This window comes from Microtus ochrogaster, unplaced genomic scaffold, assembly GCF_000317375.1.
Source record: "Microtus ochrogaster isolate Prairie Vole_2 unplaced genomic scaffold, MicOch1.0 UNK2, whole genome shotgun sequence".
Classification (NCBI taxonomy): domain Eukaryota; kingdom Metazoa; phylum Chordata; class Mammalia; order Rodentia; family Cricetidae; genus Microtus; species Microtus ochrogaster.
In genome coordinates, this window is record NW_004949100.1 from 21,314,565 (window position 1) to 21,330,094 (window position 15,530).

Below are 15,530 nucleotides of genomic sequence, written 5' to 3' on the forward strand. Positions count from 1 at the left end.
TTTTGCTTTGTTTCTGTTGTAAAACAGGCAGGGTCTCCTTGAGAATCCCAGGCTGGCCACAAACTCAAGACGGCCCAGTCTCTGCCTCCCAAGTGGTGGAATTATAGGTGTGCACTCCCTGGCTGTTGTAAACTACTTTTAAGTGTGTAGTTCAGTGTTATTAAACGCACTGATCCCATTGTGAGGTTGTCACAAGCATCCTTTGCTAGGAGCCTTTTCATCTTGTATAAAAAATTGTATCTGTGGTTATTGGACTATAGCTCCTGGTAACATGTTTCAAGTCCTCATCCCCAACTCTTGTCTCCCACCGTTCAATGTTACGTTTCTACGAAGCTATTGGCTCTAGAATCTTATAAATGTGGAGAAACACAGCGTTTATCTCTTTGTTACTGGCTTGTTTTGCTCAAGATTCATGATTGTGTATGCAAATGTCTCCTTAAGATTCACGTATGTCATGTGTTACAGGATCTTTTTTTCCTGGAAGGTTGACCACTATTACATTATTGTAGAAGATAGGGCTGCTTGTTTGTCCTGGCAGTCCGGCTAGCTTAGCCCTGAAATAATGACAAAGATAGTGTATTAATTAAATCACTGCTTGGCCCATTAGCTCTAGCTTCTTACTGGCTAACTAATTTAACCCATCTCCATTAATCTGTATATTGCACGTGGCAGTGGCTTACCGGCTAAGGTTCGGCGTGTCTGACTCTGGCAGCGCCTTCTTCCTCCCAGCATTCAGTTTCATCTTCTCCCCTACCTAAGTTCTGCTCTATCAACAGGTCAAGGCAGTTTCTTTATTCATTAATGGTAATCACAGCACACAAAGGGGGCTCCCACATCACATTATGCTGTGCCCTGCATGATACTTTTTGCTTTTCAATCCTTTCAGATGAAGGGAGCACTTTCCTTCAGAAGACAGAGCCAGGTCCACTTTACAGAACCTGCTGGCAGTCCCCTGTGAGTGGACACACTGCACCTACCTTTTGACTGCTGCGGTCAAGGGTGTGATGAACAGGGCTTCTGTTGGAAGCTTCTGCTTTCAGATTTGTTTTGTTTTGCTTTGCTTTGCTTTTGTTTTTATAAAACCCCCAAAGTAAGTCTGGTGTGTTATTCTAGGCTTGACTTGTTGGAGGGCCCTTCATGCTGTTTTCTATAACAACTGCTCCATTTTGTATTTCTACCTACAGTGTGCAGGAGTTTCCATTTTCTCCAATTTTTTTTTGTATAAACACACACACAAATGGGGGTTACTGTATATGTATAAAAGCAGAGGGCATCTCAGGTGTCATTCAATAGGAATTCTGTCTACTTCTTTTGAAACAGGGTCTCTTATTGGCCAGGAGCATATCAATTATACTACAAGTCCCAGGGGTTGTAGGTGGAGTTTTCCTGTCCTAAGAGCTGCTTCCAAATTACCACAAAGAGATTTCTATTAATTGCAAATGCTTGGCCAATAGCTCAGGCTTGTTACTAACTAGCGCTTACAATTTAACCCATTTTTATTAATCTGTATGTTGCCCTGAGGCTCGTGTTTGACCCACTCTCCATCTGGCTAGTGACTACACTGACTTTGTCCTTCTGCATCCCATCTCTCTTAGTTTGGCTTTCCCACCTAACTTTATCCTGTTCAGTTATTGGCCAGTCAGCTTGTTTGTTAAACCAATCACAGTGACACATATTCACACAGTGTACAGAAGGATTATCTCACAACACAGGGATCCTGTCTCTGCTTCTCCAGTGCTGGGATTACAAGTGTGTGCCTCGATGGCCCCCTTTCTGTGTGGGCTCTAGGGATGCCACTCGGGTCCTCATGCTGGCGTGGCAAATGCTTTGCTGACTACTTTTGTTCCCCAGCTCCAATTTGTCTATAACTTTGTCAGCACTTGCTGCTTGTATTGCTTTTTCTTTAATTAATAGTAACCGAGGCTCATTATTGCGAGCCAGGGGACATTAAAGTGAGCTCACGAAAGTGAGCCAGTGGGTAACTCAAGTCTCTTACTGGAACATCTGTAGTGCACTGCCTTCTGACGTCATTTGTTTTATTACTTAAAATCTAGCTTCAAAGACTTTCATGTAGACAGCTGGATATTTGTCGGTAACTGGATTTTAATCTATTACCAAAGAACAGTTTGTCCATTGCTAAGGGCAAGCGCGTCAGACGCTTTAGCCAGCGCCTCTGAAGTCTGCAGTGACGTGCTCACTAACGAAGGGAGGAACAGTAAATGTAGGTTTCCCTGGCAAGTGAGGGCTGAGCTCACAAATGTCCACCCAGCAAAATGGGCAGCTGTCTCCACCCTTGCATCCTTAGACAACAAGCCCTGGAAAGCCAAATGCTTGGGGTTTGGGAATCCCATCTTAATAGTAAGAGGTAGATCTGGTGTGGAGATTCTGATGTAGGGCATGGTGTGTGTTGGAGGGCATTTGCTTTGGAGAGACCCTTCCCTGCAGGATGCTTGCTCCTGGTACCCTGAAACACTGTCAAGGAGGGGTTTGTGCTTCCACACTGGTGATGTGATGGTCTGGGTGGTATGCTGATGACTTCGTGTATCTGGCACTGTTCAGTCTGGGACTCACCTACCTGGTCATAGAGCATGGTAGAGGGGACGCAGAACTGAGCAGCCTGTGATCGTCAGTGACCAGTCCTTCCCCGTCATGAGTGGCTACTTTGGTACAGGACAGTTCCAAGCAGCACAGTGCTATTGTATGTGAGTGGAACCCTGTCATAAAGGTGATAGTCAGGGTTGAGGGCCTGGTGGGGATGAGGGATTCCTTTAGGCCTCCATCCCTTCTTAGTCTGTATATAATGTCACCAGCCAGGACCTACACGTTGATGAAGCATGGTTTATTTGTTGCTCTTCTTGTTGCTGTGACGAAATACCTGATAAGTAACTTAAGGAAGGACAGGTTTATATTTATTTTATTTTGTTTTGTTTTTCGAGACAGGGTTTCTCTGTGTAGCTTTGGCGCCTGTCTCTAGTAGACCAGGCTGGCCTCGAACTCACAGAGATCTGCCTGCTTCTGTCTCCACAGTGCTGGGATTAAAGGTGTGTGCCACCACCGTCCGGCTGGACAGGTTTATTTTTGGCTCGTGATTTGAAGGTGTAATCTATCATGTCTGGAAAGGCATGGCAGAAGGAGTTTGAAGCAGCTGCTCACATTGATATCAATAAGCAGAGAGAGAGAGAGAGAGAGAGAGAGAGAGAGAGAGAGAGAGAGAGAGAGATTGATTGATTGATTCTGGTTCTTAGGAGAAAGGTGGATAGTTAGAATAAGTCTGCCCACTTCGATGAACCCGGTCTGCTGCTGCTTTCTGTGAGCCTTCTCATGCTGCTGTTGGTATCTGAGCTTGTCCCAGGGAGTGTTCCTCGTCAGAGCCCCCCCCACCCCCCAACCCTGCACTTTATGCTCTCTGCAGTTGTCCCCAGTGGCCGTGCATGCACTTACTTTTGTCCTTGGTCGGCCATCATTCTGGGGTATTAGCCTGGTGGAATGTGGGGGATCTCCTGAGCCAGGGTCCCTATTGTTCTGAGTTAGCAGAACAAGCCTCAGTGTTAATGCATCTGGACAGGAGGCTTTCGATGGGAAATTGCAGCATTGTTGTAACCTGGGGAGGCTCCTGAGAGGGGAGCTAGGGTGAACCTCTGTGATTTACGTCTGGGGTGGGATAGGATGATCAAAGAAGTGCCAAGCAAGGCTGGTTTGGGCTCCCAGTGAGCCTCCCCTGTAATCAGGAAGAGATTTTCAGAGAATCTCAGAGCTCAGCTATTCACCTGGGGCTCGCAGCACAGTGGCACCCACGTACCCCTTAAACTGTCACCTAGAGTAGCAGTGTCAGTTACCATCTCAGTGAATAATTTCTGAGTTTCTAGGAAGCATCGCACATATCAATAGCCTCCCCAAAGGGCCTGGCATTTCTAAAAGAAGTAAATTGCAGAGACATTGAAAATGTACCAAAGCTAGTCACTTCGGGGGGAGGGGGCAAGGGTCAAAGGATTAATCTAGGACTGATGTGGAGGCTGCTGCACAAGCCTGGCAACCCAAGTTCAAGTCCTAGAACCAACATTAAAAGCTGGATATTGTGGCGTATACCTGTAATCCCGAGCCTCCTATGGCAAGATGGGAGGGAGACAGGCAGGAAAACCTCCAGGGAGCCCTAGATCAGGCTAGGTTGGAGAAATGACGGGGAGACCCCTTTTCACCTGATTCCCCAAAGCCGTCCTCTGAAATTCACATGCATGCAGTGGCATGTGTACACGCTCATTCATACGTAAATACCGCACAGCAACAATAATCTGAAAAAGTCATCCCAAGCTGAGTGTGCAAACCTGTGAGCCCAGCACCCAGTAGTGGAAGCAAGAGGATTGTGAGTTTGAGGCCAGCCTGGGCTACATGAAGACACCTAACAAAAACCACCACCACCACCACCACTAACAAAAACTTTTTCTAAAAAATAAAAATGAATAACTCATGGCTTTCTATCGAGCTAAAAAAGGGTTCTCCTTTTTTCAGAGAGGAAGTTGGCCAGGTGTTGAAAATCCTCTTAAGCCAGTGTTGTGGGGTGCTATGGCAGACAGTCACCATGGTTAGCAGGTTACTGTTTCCATTAAAGAAAGGGTTAAGGACTTGGACGCAGCTAACAGAAGAGATTTCAATCTCACATGGAAAAATTTATAAACTGCAAAGACCATGGGCTCTTAGTGGGGACCCTGCGAGTGTCTTGTCCCTAAAGAAACAGGGTGTCCAACCTGACTTATCCTTACAGACCTGTTAACATGAAGCCGTCTTCTCAGACCCACGATGGCCAGTTTCTGTCGCCTGCTGTGGCCTCTGCAGCTCTTGCACAACATACCCTCTCTGTCAATGTTCCCAGCAAGGAAGGGGCTTGGACAAGTTCCCGTTGTGACTTGGCCCTGGCTTTTAGATGGAAAACTGCTGTTCTGCTCTGATGCTTTGTTGGGCCCCGGCCTTTAGAATACAGCCCAGCATAGGGATCCAGCCTCCTGCTGTGAAGGTTCTGGAAGCAGTACAGAGTACAGGTGGTAGGCATGAGAGACTGTGCTCTGTGCTGGAGGAGTAGCAGCTGGCGGATGGACTTATGTGACCCCCACCTCAATCCCAGTTCCAACATAAGCTGTTCTCTGCCCCTCCAGCCGTTCCTAGCAGGGTTCACTTGTCTGAGATTCTGAATCTTAAACCATGTGTGAGCATGTATGCATGCACGCACGCGCATACACACACACACACACACACACACACACACACACACACACACACACGTTAAAAAAGTTAAATAGCCTTGGTTTTGTGAAGATATGGGACAAAATACAGAGCTAACATTGCAAAATGCTTGTTTTATGCAACATTGTCCAGTAAGTCCGTCAACTTTTTTTAGTGAGAAAGGAAGGGTACCAGGTAAGCTATCCATCCAAAGGTAGACCTAAGATGCTTTGCTTCCTGAGTGTGAACAATTCACATTGAGGAACTTGGAAAGGAAAGAGGGTCGAATAGTCCCAGTCGTTATAAAACCCTTTGCACTCCTACCTCAGAAAAGACTATAGACCTTCTGAGTTTGGGACCAGTACAGAAAGTATCTTACGTGACTGCATTCCAACCTGCTATTGGGCTGATAGAGTGATCAGAGTCAGCACTGGTTTTCATCCAGGCCAGGCCAACCCACCTTGTACCACTGGTATCCACAGATGACCTCCAGAGTCTGGTGACAATCTGAAAGCTGACTTCTCAAAATAAACTAGGTTATAGAACAGATGACTGATGATTATATATTTTATTTTTTTATTATTTTTTTTAATATTTACTTATTTATTATGTATACAATATTCTGCCTGTGTGTATGCCTGCAGGCCAGAAGAAGGCACCAGACCCCATTACAGATGGCTGTGAGCCACCACGTGGTTGCTGGGAATTGAACTCAGGACCTTTGGAAGAGCAGGCAATGCTCTTAACCTCTGAGCCATCTCTCCAGCCCTGACTGATGATTATATATCCATGTCTTGAATGGGCTGAGTACTCCCTTAACCCATATCCATTTTCTTCAATTCCTGAGAGAATGCACCAGTGAATATTATTATATTTACTTACTAGTTGGGAAGCTGAGACTGAGTAGTTAACCTGCCCAGAAAACACAATCAATAACAAAAGGAGACAGGATTTGAACCTAGTACTGTTAAGCCACCAGGCATAAGTTTTAGCTCCTCCTTACCCATGATGATGGCTGTAGTACTATCACATGAAAGGCCACCACTCTGCCATCTAAATGATGTAATAACTTACCTTTGAGTCCATTAAATCCTAGGTAACGTTAAAGAATTCTCAATTGGCTTTAAGTTGTCTAGCCTTTCTTTATAATCATAACTTAGAAAGGTAGTTTATTTTAAATATTTATTTATACCCTGGGAATCAAACTTGGATCCTCTGTGAGAGCAGTCCTCTGTGTCTTCCGATGTGTTTTGTCTATCCAGTATGAGTGACTTGTTTGGATGGGTGTCCATGTGGTTCCTCACTCAGAAAGAAGCACACATCACTTAGAAAAAACAAATTGAGGGTTGCACTCCACATTATATAAAGGGCAAAAAAGCAGTCTCTATTTCATATTTCTTTGGGCATATAGGAAAATATATCTTCAAATGGATTTCTTCTCTACGGAAAATGCTTTCTATTTGATTGTTTTTTATGAGGTTTAATAAGTCTGAATTTTTATCAACAATTTGCTACAGATATTGACGAATGTTCAGAGCAACCTTCCCGGTGTGGGAACCATGCAATCTGCAACAATTACCCAGGAGCCTACCGCTGTGAGTGCGTGGAGGGTTACCACTTTTCGGACGGGGGAATATGCGTAGGTAAGTTCTGCGAGAAATCTTCCTGGGGTGGCCAGCTCCATGGGAAAGGCATGATTACGAGTTTGATACTGATGGGGAAGCAGACACCAGTTTCTGCTGCTAGGCACAGACCACAATGGGGATGAGTCCTACCCTCCACCTGCTTAGATGGTGACAGCTTCCAGGAGCAAACGTGTTCTTTTTTTTTTTTTTTAAATTTATATATTTATTAAGGATTTCTGCCTCCTTCCTGCCACCGCCTCCCATTTCCCTCCCCCTCCCCCATCAAGTCCCTCTCCCTCATCAGCTTGAAGAGCAATCAGGGTTCCCTGACCTGTGGGAGGTCCAAGGACCGCCCACCTCCATCCAGGTTTAGTAAGTTGAGCATCCAAACTGCCTAGGCTCCCCCAAAGCCAGTATGTGCAGTAGGATCAAAAACCCATTGCCATTGTTCTTGAGTTCTCAGTAGTCCTCATTGTCCGCTATGTTCAGCAAGTCCGGTTTTATCCCATGCTTCTTCAGACCCAGGCCAGCTGGCCTTGGTGAATTCCCGATAGAACATCCCCATTGTCTCAGTGTGTGGGTGTACCCCTCGCGGTCCTGAGTTCCTTGCTCGTGCTCCCCCTCCTTCTGCTCCTGATTTGGACCTTGAGATTTCTGTCCGGTGCTCCAATTTGGGTCTCTGTCTCTGTCTCCTTTCATCGCCTGATGAAGGTTAATATTCAGGAGGATGCCTATATGTTTGTCTTTGGATTCACCTTCTTATTTAGCTTCTCTAGGATCGTGAATTATAAGCTCACCGTCCTTTATTTATGGCTAAAAACCAAATATGAGTGAGTACATCCCATGTTCCTCTTTTTGGGTCTGGCTGAGCAAACGTGTTCTTGTAATACATGCACTGGTGCATGCTAGCAATGCAGCAATTCACCCGCTGCAAATGTTCTGTCCCACTCGCTTCTTATGAGTTTATTTGGTCCGTTATCAGCATACATTTAGTGACTCGAAGCCGTTAGCCTTGGTTCTCTCTGTCATTAGCAGCCATGGAATTCATGGTGAAGCATCTTCATGCGGTAACTGCCTTAGCTTAAATTCTACCCGAGTTCCATCAGAAAGGAAATTCCACTTGGCACCATTCTATTTATAGTCCTAATTTAATAAGCCACAAGCCAAAGCCTAGCTTTTTAGACTTACTAAAGTACATTGATTTTATCAATTCATTAGGCTAATTATATTCTTGATTGATGTAGGTGACTGGCCCATGAAGAGCACAATTTTTGATACGTTATCTCCCAGTTCACACTGCCTTATTATATCTAAGATATTTTTTACTTTTTTTGAGGCTGGGTGTCATATATCATAGGCCGCCCTCAAACTGACTGAGTGTGATCTTGAACTTCTTACCCCCCCATCTCCACCTTCCCGAATACTGGGATGTAGACCCATGGTGCCACCATGCCCAGTTGCCCAGTTTATTAGGACTGGGAATGTAACCCATGGCCCCACGCATGCTCAACAACTATTCACCCCGGAATTATACACCCGGATTTATCCCCAACTCAAGTTCCAAGAATTGAGGCTCAGAGATTCACGGAGATTCCCAAGTCTACAGACTAATATGCAGAGTGGCACATGTGTGTCTGCCTGAGTTAAAACAGAAACCGACTGTAGCAGTCACTGTCCTGTCCCCATGTGCTCTCTGGCTGTTTACTGGGACCCGAATGCATGTGCGTCCCTTTGCTCTGTCTCCGAGCTTGATGAGGAGCCAAGGTCTGGATGAGGTGGTGTCTGTAGGGCGGGAGGGAACAGGCAGTTCTCATGATTTGATTGTGACCCAAACATCTGTGCACCCAAGAGGCCAGCCCTCTTGGTTGCACAGAGCTGAGATTTTAGCTTGCTGTGTTGAAACATTTTTTTTTTCATCCTAGTAGAGAACATCAGTTTTCTTGGCCCAATTTTTTTCCTCTGATTTTTGAGCTGGGGAAGGTTCTTACATTTGCTTTTATTGTAGTACTATTGATGTCCCTGGTTGTCTCAATATGAGTGGTGGACTGGGAAGAGATAGATCTCACTGAGGTATATGTGAAGACGGCAGATTGGTCTGAGTGTGCCCATTCCCTAAGGCCACACTCACAAGGGCAGGGCAGAACAGAGTACAGGACAGAGGCTATGTCCATGTCTTCTCCAAGACATCAGTTCTCAGCAAGATGCTTAACCTCCCAGGCCTTAGCTCTCCATCTTCAAAATGAGGTAAATGGATGTGATCACTTCCTACGGTTTGTGGAACCCTTGGAGGTGCCTCAAAGAGCTACCTAGGAGGGCATAGGATCTACAGGACAATCCTGGTCCTCTTCCCTGGCCCCAGTCTTCCATTTAACTATAGATCAAATTCTGCATAAGCTGTTTGAATAATGGATTTCATTGCTCGAAAGTAAGCCAGACCTGGGGGTACAGATCTTTTATTTTAGCTACTTGAGAGGATCAAGTTCAAGGTTTGCTTGGCCTACAGAGTAAATTCTAGAACAGCCTGAGCTAGAGACGCAGTTCACTGGTAGAACACGTCAGGACCCTGAAGCCCTTGGTACAATGGTGTGGAACACGGTGACTAAAAGGGGTAGTATGATCTGGACCCAAGCAGCACCCATACCCAGTCATCTTCTCAAGTCCCACTGAGTCAAAGCTCTGACGCTCAGAGCACTTGGAATGGTACCTCCCTGTTCTGAGACTTTCTTCCGAAGTCATGTGTTCGTTTCTTCGTTCTTAAGCTGCGGTGGACCAGCGACCCATCAACTACTGTGAAACTGGTCTCCACAACTGTGATATCCCCCAGCGGGCCCAGTGCATCTATATGGGTGGCTCCTCCTACACCTGCTCCTGTCTGCCTGGCTTCTCTGGGGATGGCAGAGCCTGCCAAGGTATGTGGTAGCTCTGAAGGGTGTCCTGGGTGGTATTTACTGTGTGCTAATCATCACTACTCCTTATGTGTAAGGAGGATGTGTTCTTTCTTTCCGCTCGCTTGGGCAAGAGCCTTTTCTATCTTATCAGCAACTGGAACTATGCACTTTCTTGGAGGGTCGTTCTCATTTGGGACCTACGTGGCTTGCCCCCAAGGCTTGCTTCATTAGGCAGCAGTTAAGATAGTGCTCTTGGCTGGGAACTAAGGCTTGCTTGTTTTTTTTTGTTTTTTGTTTTTTTTTGGAAATAAAAGCAGTCCTTGCTTGCATGGAGCTTGATGTCCATCTTTGTATGTAACGGGCTTGCTCTTTCCAGCACAAGAAGTGAAGCTGCCATTCTGAAGTTGGAGGAGAAATGACCTCACAGAATCTTCCCAGGCTTGGGACCAGCCCATAGTTAGCCACCCGGGGTCTCGGAGTAGTAATTAGAGTAACTCAAGGCGCTTGGTTTGTAGAATTATGCAACATTATAGTAAACTTAAGTTCAACAAAGGTTTCTGAGATACCATGTCTCTGTTATGGACTATGTAATTTTCCCTTCTCTAAACACTTCCAAGTTCTAGAGGTTTATGCTCACAATAAAGAGGGAACATCTGACAGGGAAAACTTTTCCCTTTCGTAAGCTCTGTGTTTCCTGAAGACATTATTGTCACGTGAAACACATTTGTAAGTGTACTAGATAGAAGTTGGGGTGCAAATGTCTTGAAAATTATTATTTAGTGAGTTTAAAGTCCCTGGACTGGAATTAAAAGCAGATTCACATAGGTTTGAGTACATGGATTAAATTATTGCATCAACCGCAAATTCTGGAAGCAATCTCATGGCCTGCGGCTGTCTTGCAGACGTGGATGAATGCCAGCTCAACCGATGTCACCCCGATGCTGTCTGCTACAATACTCCAGGATCCTTCACGTGCCAGTGCAAACCTGGCTATCAGGGGGATGGCTTCCAGTGTGTGCCCGGAGGTAAGATGGTTGTTAGTTGATGGCCCACTGATATGTTCATAAGATGTGATGACCTGGGGAGAAGGGGATGTGAGGATGTGGTCCCTGGAAAGTCCTCAGAGTCAGACCACAGGCTACAACACAGTGTACAACTTCAGAGGATACTTCGCAGGCGCCGAAGCTATGCTACAATTTTAGAATGCATTGGTTCCTAGGTCCTGGAGCCAGCAGCACAGGATAAAAACTGGGCATTGGGCTTTATTCACCAGGCGCTCTAGAGAAACAGAAGCAAGAGAATATGTGTGTATAAATGCATATATGCACACACACACACACAGTGTTTTTAAAAATGGAAAAAATATACCAGGTAGTGATGGTGTATACCTTTCATTGGGGCACTTGGGAAGCAAAGGCAGGCAGATCTATGACTTGAGGCCAGTCTGGTCTACAGAGTGATTTCCTGGTCTATAGAGAATCCCTGTCTCAAAAAGCCCAAAAAGTCTTTTCTTTCTTTCTTAATTTTTTTTTTAAATAGTTGCTGTCAAAGTAGAAGAGGGCTACCTTCTGTTTCTGAAATTACGAGTGATGGTTCCAGCTCTGCCCACGACTTTTGGTGGTCAGGATACGTAGAGAAGCCGTCCTGGTCTCTTAAGTTGAGTGAGGCATTCCAGCTGCTGTTAAAACAACCATCATTTATTATTTCTGTGGGCTAGTTTCACTTCTCCAGTTCAAAGAGAAACAGATGTCTGAGTTTTTGTTTTGATTTTTTTTTAAAGGTCTGACTCCTTACCCTGAATTTAAGGCTCTGTTTACTAAACAGAAACAGATAGACCAGTGGGCCGAGATGGGACGATGGGACAATGATAATATTAATATGAACTGTTTGCTAAGATTGTTTATGTATTGTTCTCAGAAGAAATCTAACATTTGGTTATATACCAAGAGGACACGTACTAGAAATGTACAAGAATGTTTATGTACATGAAAATCAGAAAACAATCTGAATACTTACCTAACAACAAGAAGAACAGATAGATGAAACTGTACCATGAAATAACAGGCAGCAGGCAAAACAAATGGACTGGAGCTTTCCTGGCTCTGTCTCCTCTTACGCCTGGGCTTTTTCTGTCCAGGGTCCTCACACTGCATGGTTCTGTACCCAGTCCTTTCTCCTCGCGGCAGGTTCCTGTCACGTAGGTCCCTTCTGAGAGTTCCTGAGAAACAGAGCCTCTAGCTTGTTGGTTTGCAGGTCAGGTAAAGGACGCCTCTCCCCGCCCTCAACTCTCCTCGACCCTGGTTTAAATCTGCCTGCTATGCCTGGTCGGGTGTACCTGTTCAGTCCTTGGGGCAAATCTGTTCCCAGAAGGCCTGTTGCTCCCCTTTGCTGTTTCCACTCAGACTTGGGAACCAGCCTGGCTTGTGGCCATTGGTGCTGTGACCTCACCTGATTGCGGTCAAGGTTTACCGGTCAAGGTTCATCGGGTACATTGTTTCTTTGTAGTGTGTTCTAGCTTGCTTTCCTGTTGCTGTGATGAAAACGATTCGACCAATAGCAACATGGGGAGGAAGGGGTTGATTTTAGCTACAGGTTACAGTATATCTCTGAAGGAAGCCAGGGCAAAAGCTAAAGCAGGAACTAAAGCAGAGTCCATGAGAGCCCTGCTTACTGGCTTGCTCCCCTTGGCTTGCTCAGTAAAGCTGTCTCGTACAGCCTAGATACACATGTCTAGGGATGGTGCCTCCAAATGGGGCTGGATATTCCTATATCAGCAATTAAGAAAATGCCCGCCCCCCCAGACAAGCCCACAGGCCAATGTGGTGGAGACAGTTCCGTTGAGGCTCCCCACTTCCAAGAGTGTCAGGCTTACAAACAAGATGAGCTATCATGTTTCAGCCATGGGCTTTCGAGTTTATCCTGTATTTTCTGTAATTAAGATTCCGGTGCCGGGCTGCTGCCTCCTCCTGAAACTCTCCCATGCACTCTCAAACAGCTGTAGGTGCCTTTACCTCCTGCACCCATTCAAACGCTCTGAAGTGGCCCATAATGCACTCACTTGGACACAGCAGCAGCACTGGACACAGGCAGTCTCCTCTTCTTTCTGACCCTCTGCCTTTCTAGTCCAGGACAGCACAGCTCTCGATTTCCGAATCACTCCAGGGCTGTATCCCCATGGGTACAATTAGTCCCACAGATGGTTACAGCTACAAGGGTTTAGGGGGATGCTGATTTGTCACGGGCATCTAGTACATAGTTAGCTATTCCTTAGCAACTCGTTTGTGGCTTCCGTTGAACGCGGTCCATGAACAATAGCATCTCCACACTGTAAATGGAAGAAGGATGCCCTCAGAACTAGCATGGTGAGTGACGATTAGTGGCTGGAGCAGAAAAGGCAAGGAAAACAGGAGGGGAAGACTCGGCACCTGGCCTTAAAGGACAAGTTGAATTAGAGAAGAGATAGCATTGTGCCTGTATTAGTCACTTTTCTTATGGCTGTGACAAAGGCCCCTTAAGGGAGGAAGAGTTTACCCATCATGGTAGGGAGGAGCTTGAAGGCGGGGGTAGCGTGTGGGGAGGGTCACATAGCATCTCCAGTCTGGAAGCAGAGAGAGATGACGCTAGTGTCGTCTGCTTTCTCCTTTGGTCATTTTTATTTGGTCGAGGATCCCAGCCCATGGGATAGTGATGCCCAATTTTTGGATGGGTCTTCTCCTTTCAGCTATCCCAACCTTGAATCTCCCGCACAGTCATGCCTACGGGGGTGTCTCCTAGGTCATTTCGGATCCTGTCGAGTTGATAGTATCGGCCCTTTCCAACCAGGTTCCTTAGAAGCTTAGAAACCTCTTCAAGCTTGATTCCTGTGGCCCTCCAACCAGCACATCCCTTATAAATCAGACACATTGTTGCTGAGTCTTCTAGTCCCTCCTTCCCTTCTTTTCCTAAAGATACTCTCTACTCCCAGGTAACCAGCTTCTCTGATACTCAGGCTTCTTGACTTCTAGCTCTTGTAGTCATATCCCAAGTCCTCCTGGTTTGGTCAGAGCCACTGCACCAAACGACAGGTTTGTCACTCTGAAAGGTCAGCCATGCCCTTGGTGGTGTTTCTATAACATCCACACCCTCCCCCCAGCTCCCTGAGAAACAAGTCTCCTCTTTCCCTCCCATCTATACGCTCTGAGGCTTTTCACGATGCTCTGCTCAGGGTAGCTTCCGGTGAGTGTTTATAGTACAGATAAAGTAGATAAGTGGCCTGAACATCTCCCAGGGCTTTTATCTGGGAAAATCTTACAGCGTCATTTCCCACAGTGGCAACAGCAAAGAAACTAGAGGCCATTTGCTTTTTCTGGGTGTTTTATGACTTCTATTTCCCCCTCATTGTCCGCCCTTTTCATGTCGTTTGTTCATTGCCCCTGCCTGAGTTAACCTCCCATCCTGCATCCTTGGGTCCATGTTGGGCAGGTACTTGAAAAGTTCATGTCTAATGTTATTATTGTAGCTGGTGTTCTTAGGAAATTACTAGGGATCCCACACTGGAGATCTTGTATATTTCCTTTTAAGTTCTCATTCTGGGAAGCATGGCCATGCTGGGCTCATGTGTCTCTTCAGCAGCTAGTGATGTCCCAAAGCCAGCAGAGAAGGGGCACTGCTCATGGCTCTTACACTATTGTGTTCACAGATGTGTACTGTGGTCATGCTAGGGTCTGTGTAGTTAATGAGGGTGGTTGGTCCCTATGGGGAGCTGAGACTATGCAGGAAGCACTTGAATGAGGGGCACCTCCGCACACAGTTTCCCTCCAGTCTCAGGTCTTCCCATTGCTGCCTACCGTCTGCCAGAGAGGCTTGGCGTGTCTTACCCCAACCCAGCCACGGTGGCCGTCACTTGGCAGTGTCACAGGTGTGACCAGGAGTAGAATGCAAACCTAGAGATCACAGATGGGCCGCCTCCTTTCTCTCTTCATGTCCTCTCATTTCCTTTTCTGCCATCTCAAGAGAAGCCACCCCGGATTTCCTGCCAGTCCTCAGTTGTCTCAAGGGACCATGTGTTTCTTCTCCCAGCCGAGCCATCCAGAAGTAGAGCGTCTGATACAATTTTACTGACCAGAAATAAGCCCAGAAAATGTGTCTTCTTGACCCTTATTGTCCCCACCCCATCTACCAGGCCCTTGATGCAAAATTCCCTAAGGAGTTAATCCTGGTACCCTTGGCCGCTCCTGCTGCCCGTTTGCCAGGATGAGGATTCGTTTCCGGAAGCCTATGGGGACATAGCCTTCTGTAACCATTCTTCTATTTCCTGACTCAGAATTGAGGTTTCCTATCCTCATACATTCAAGATATTTCTGAAAGTTTCAGGGTCTATTCTAGATGATTTGGACTTTTGAATGTTCAACAGGGCATCAGCACAAAAGTCCATCTGCTGCATAAAATGAAATAACCCTCACCCGCTCAAATGCTCTGCTTGGGGGTTGGGGGCCATAGCTCGATCAGTAAAATTTGAAAAAGAGGACTCGGGTTCAGTCTCCAGAACTTGCATTTAAAAACTGGACATGGCACGTGCTGGAAATCTTAGTGCTGTGGCGACAGACGGGCTCCTTAGATCCTTAGGCTCACTGGCTAGCCAGCGTACCCTAGGTGTACTCCTAGGTGGAGTCTAGTCAGGTCCAGAAGTTAAGGAAAACTGAGAAATGACACCGGAGATTGAGTTCTGGCCTCTGCATGTGCGCACGTGCGCGCACACACATACACACACACACATTCTCTCTCTCTCTCTCTCTCTCTCTCTCTCTCTCTCTCTCTCTCTCTC

The 15,530-nt window shown here is 46.2% G+C and overlaps 1 protein-coding gene and 1 long non-coding RNA gene across 2 annotated transcripts in view; one reads left to right on the plus strand and one right to left on the minus strand.

The window, feature by feature from the left end:
* Nid1 (nidogen 1) overlaps positions 1-15,530 on the plus strand; it is a 76,535-nt gene that overhangs the window by 41,910 nt on the left and 19,095 nt on the right. Inside the window, exons 10-12 of the mRNA XM_005365425.3 lie at positions 6,732-6,857; positions 9,599-9,748; positions 10,630-10,752. Coding sequence (XP_005365482.1) covers positions 6,732-6,857; positions 9,599-9,748; positions 10,630-10,752 — 399 coding nt within the window. The remainder of the gene's footprint in view (positions 1-6,731; positions 6,858-9,598; positions 9,749-10,629; positions 10,753-15,530) is intronic.
* On the minus strand, positions 10,848-12,167 carry LOC101986318. The gene is made up of 4 exons (XR_258783.2): positions 12,063-12,167; positions 11,744-11,945; positions 11,293-11,405; positions 10,848-11,005 (listed from the first exon to the last, which is right to left on the minus strand). It is a non-coding gene; the product is annotated as an uncharacterized LOC101986318 (long non-coding RNA).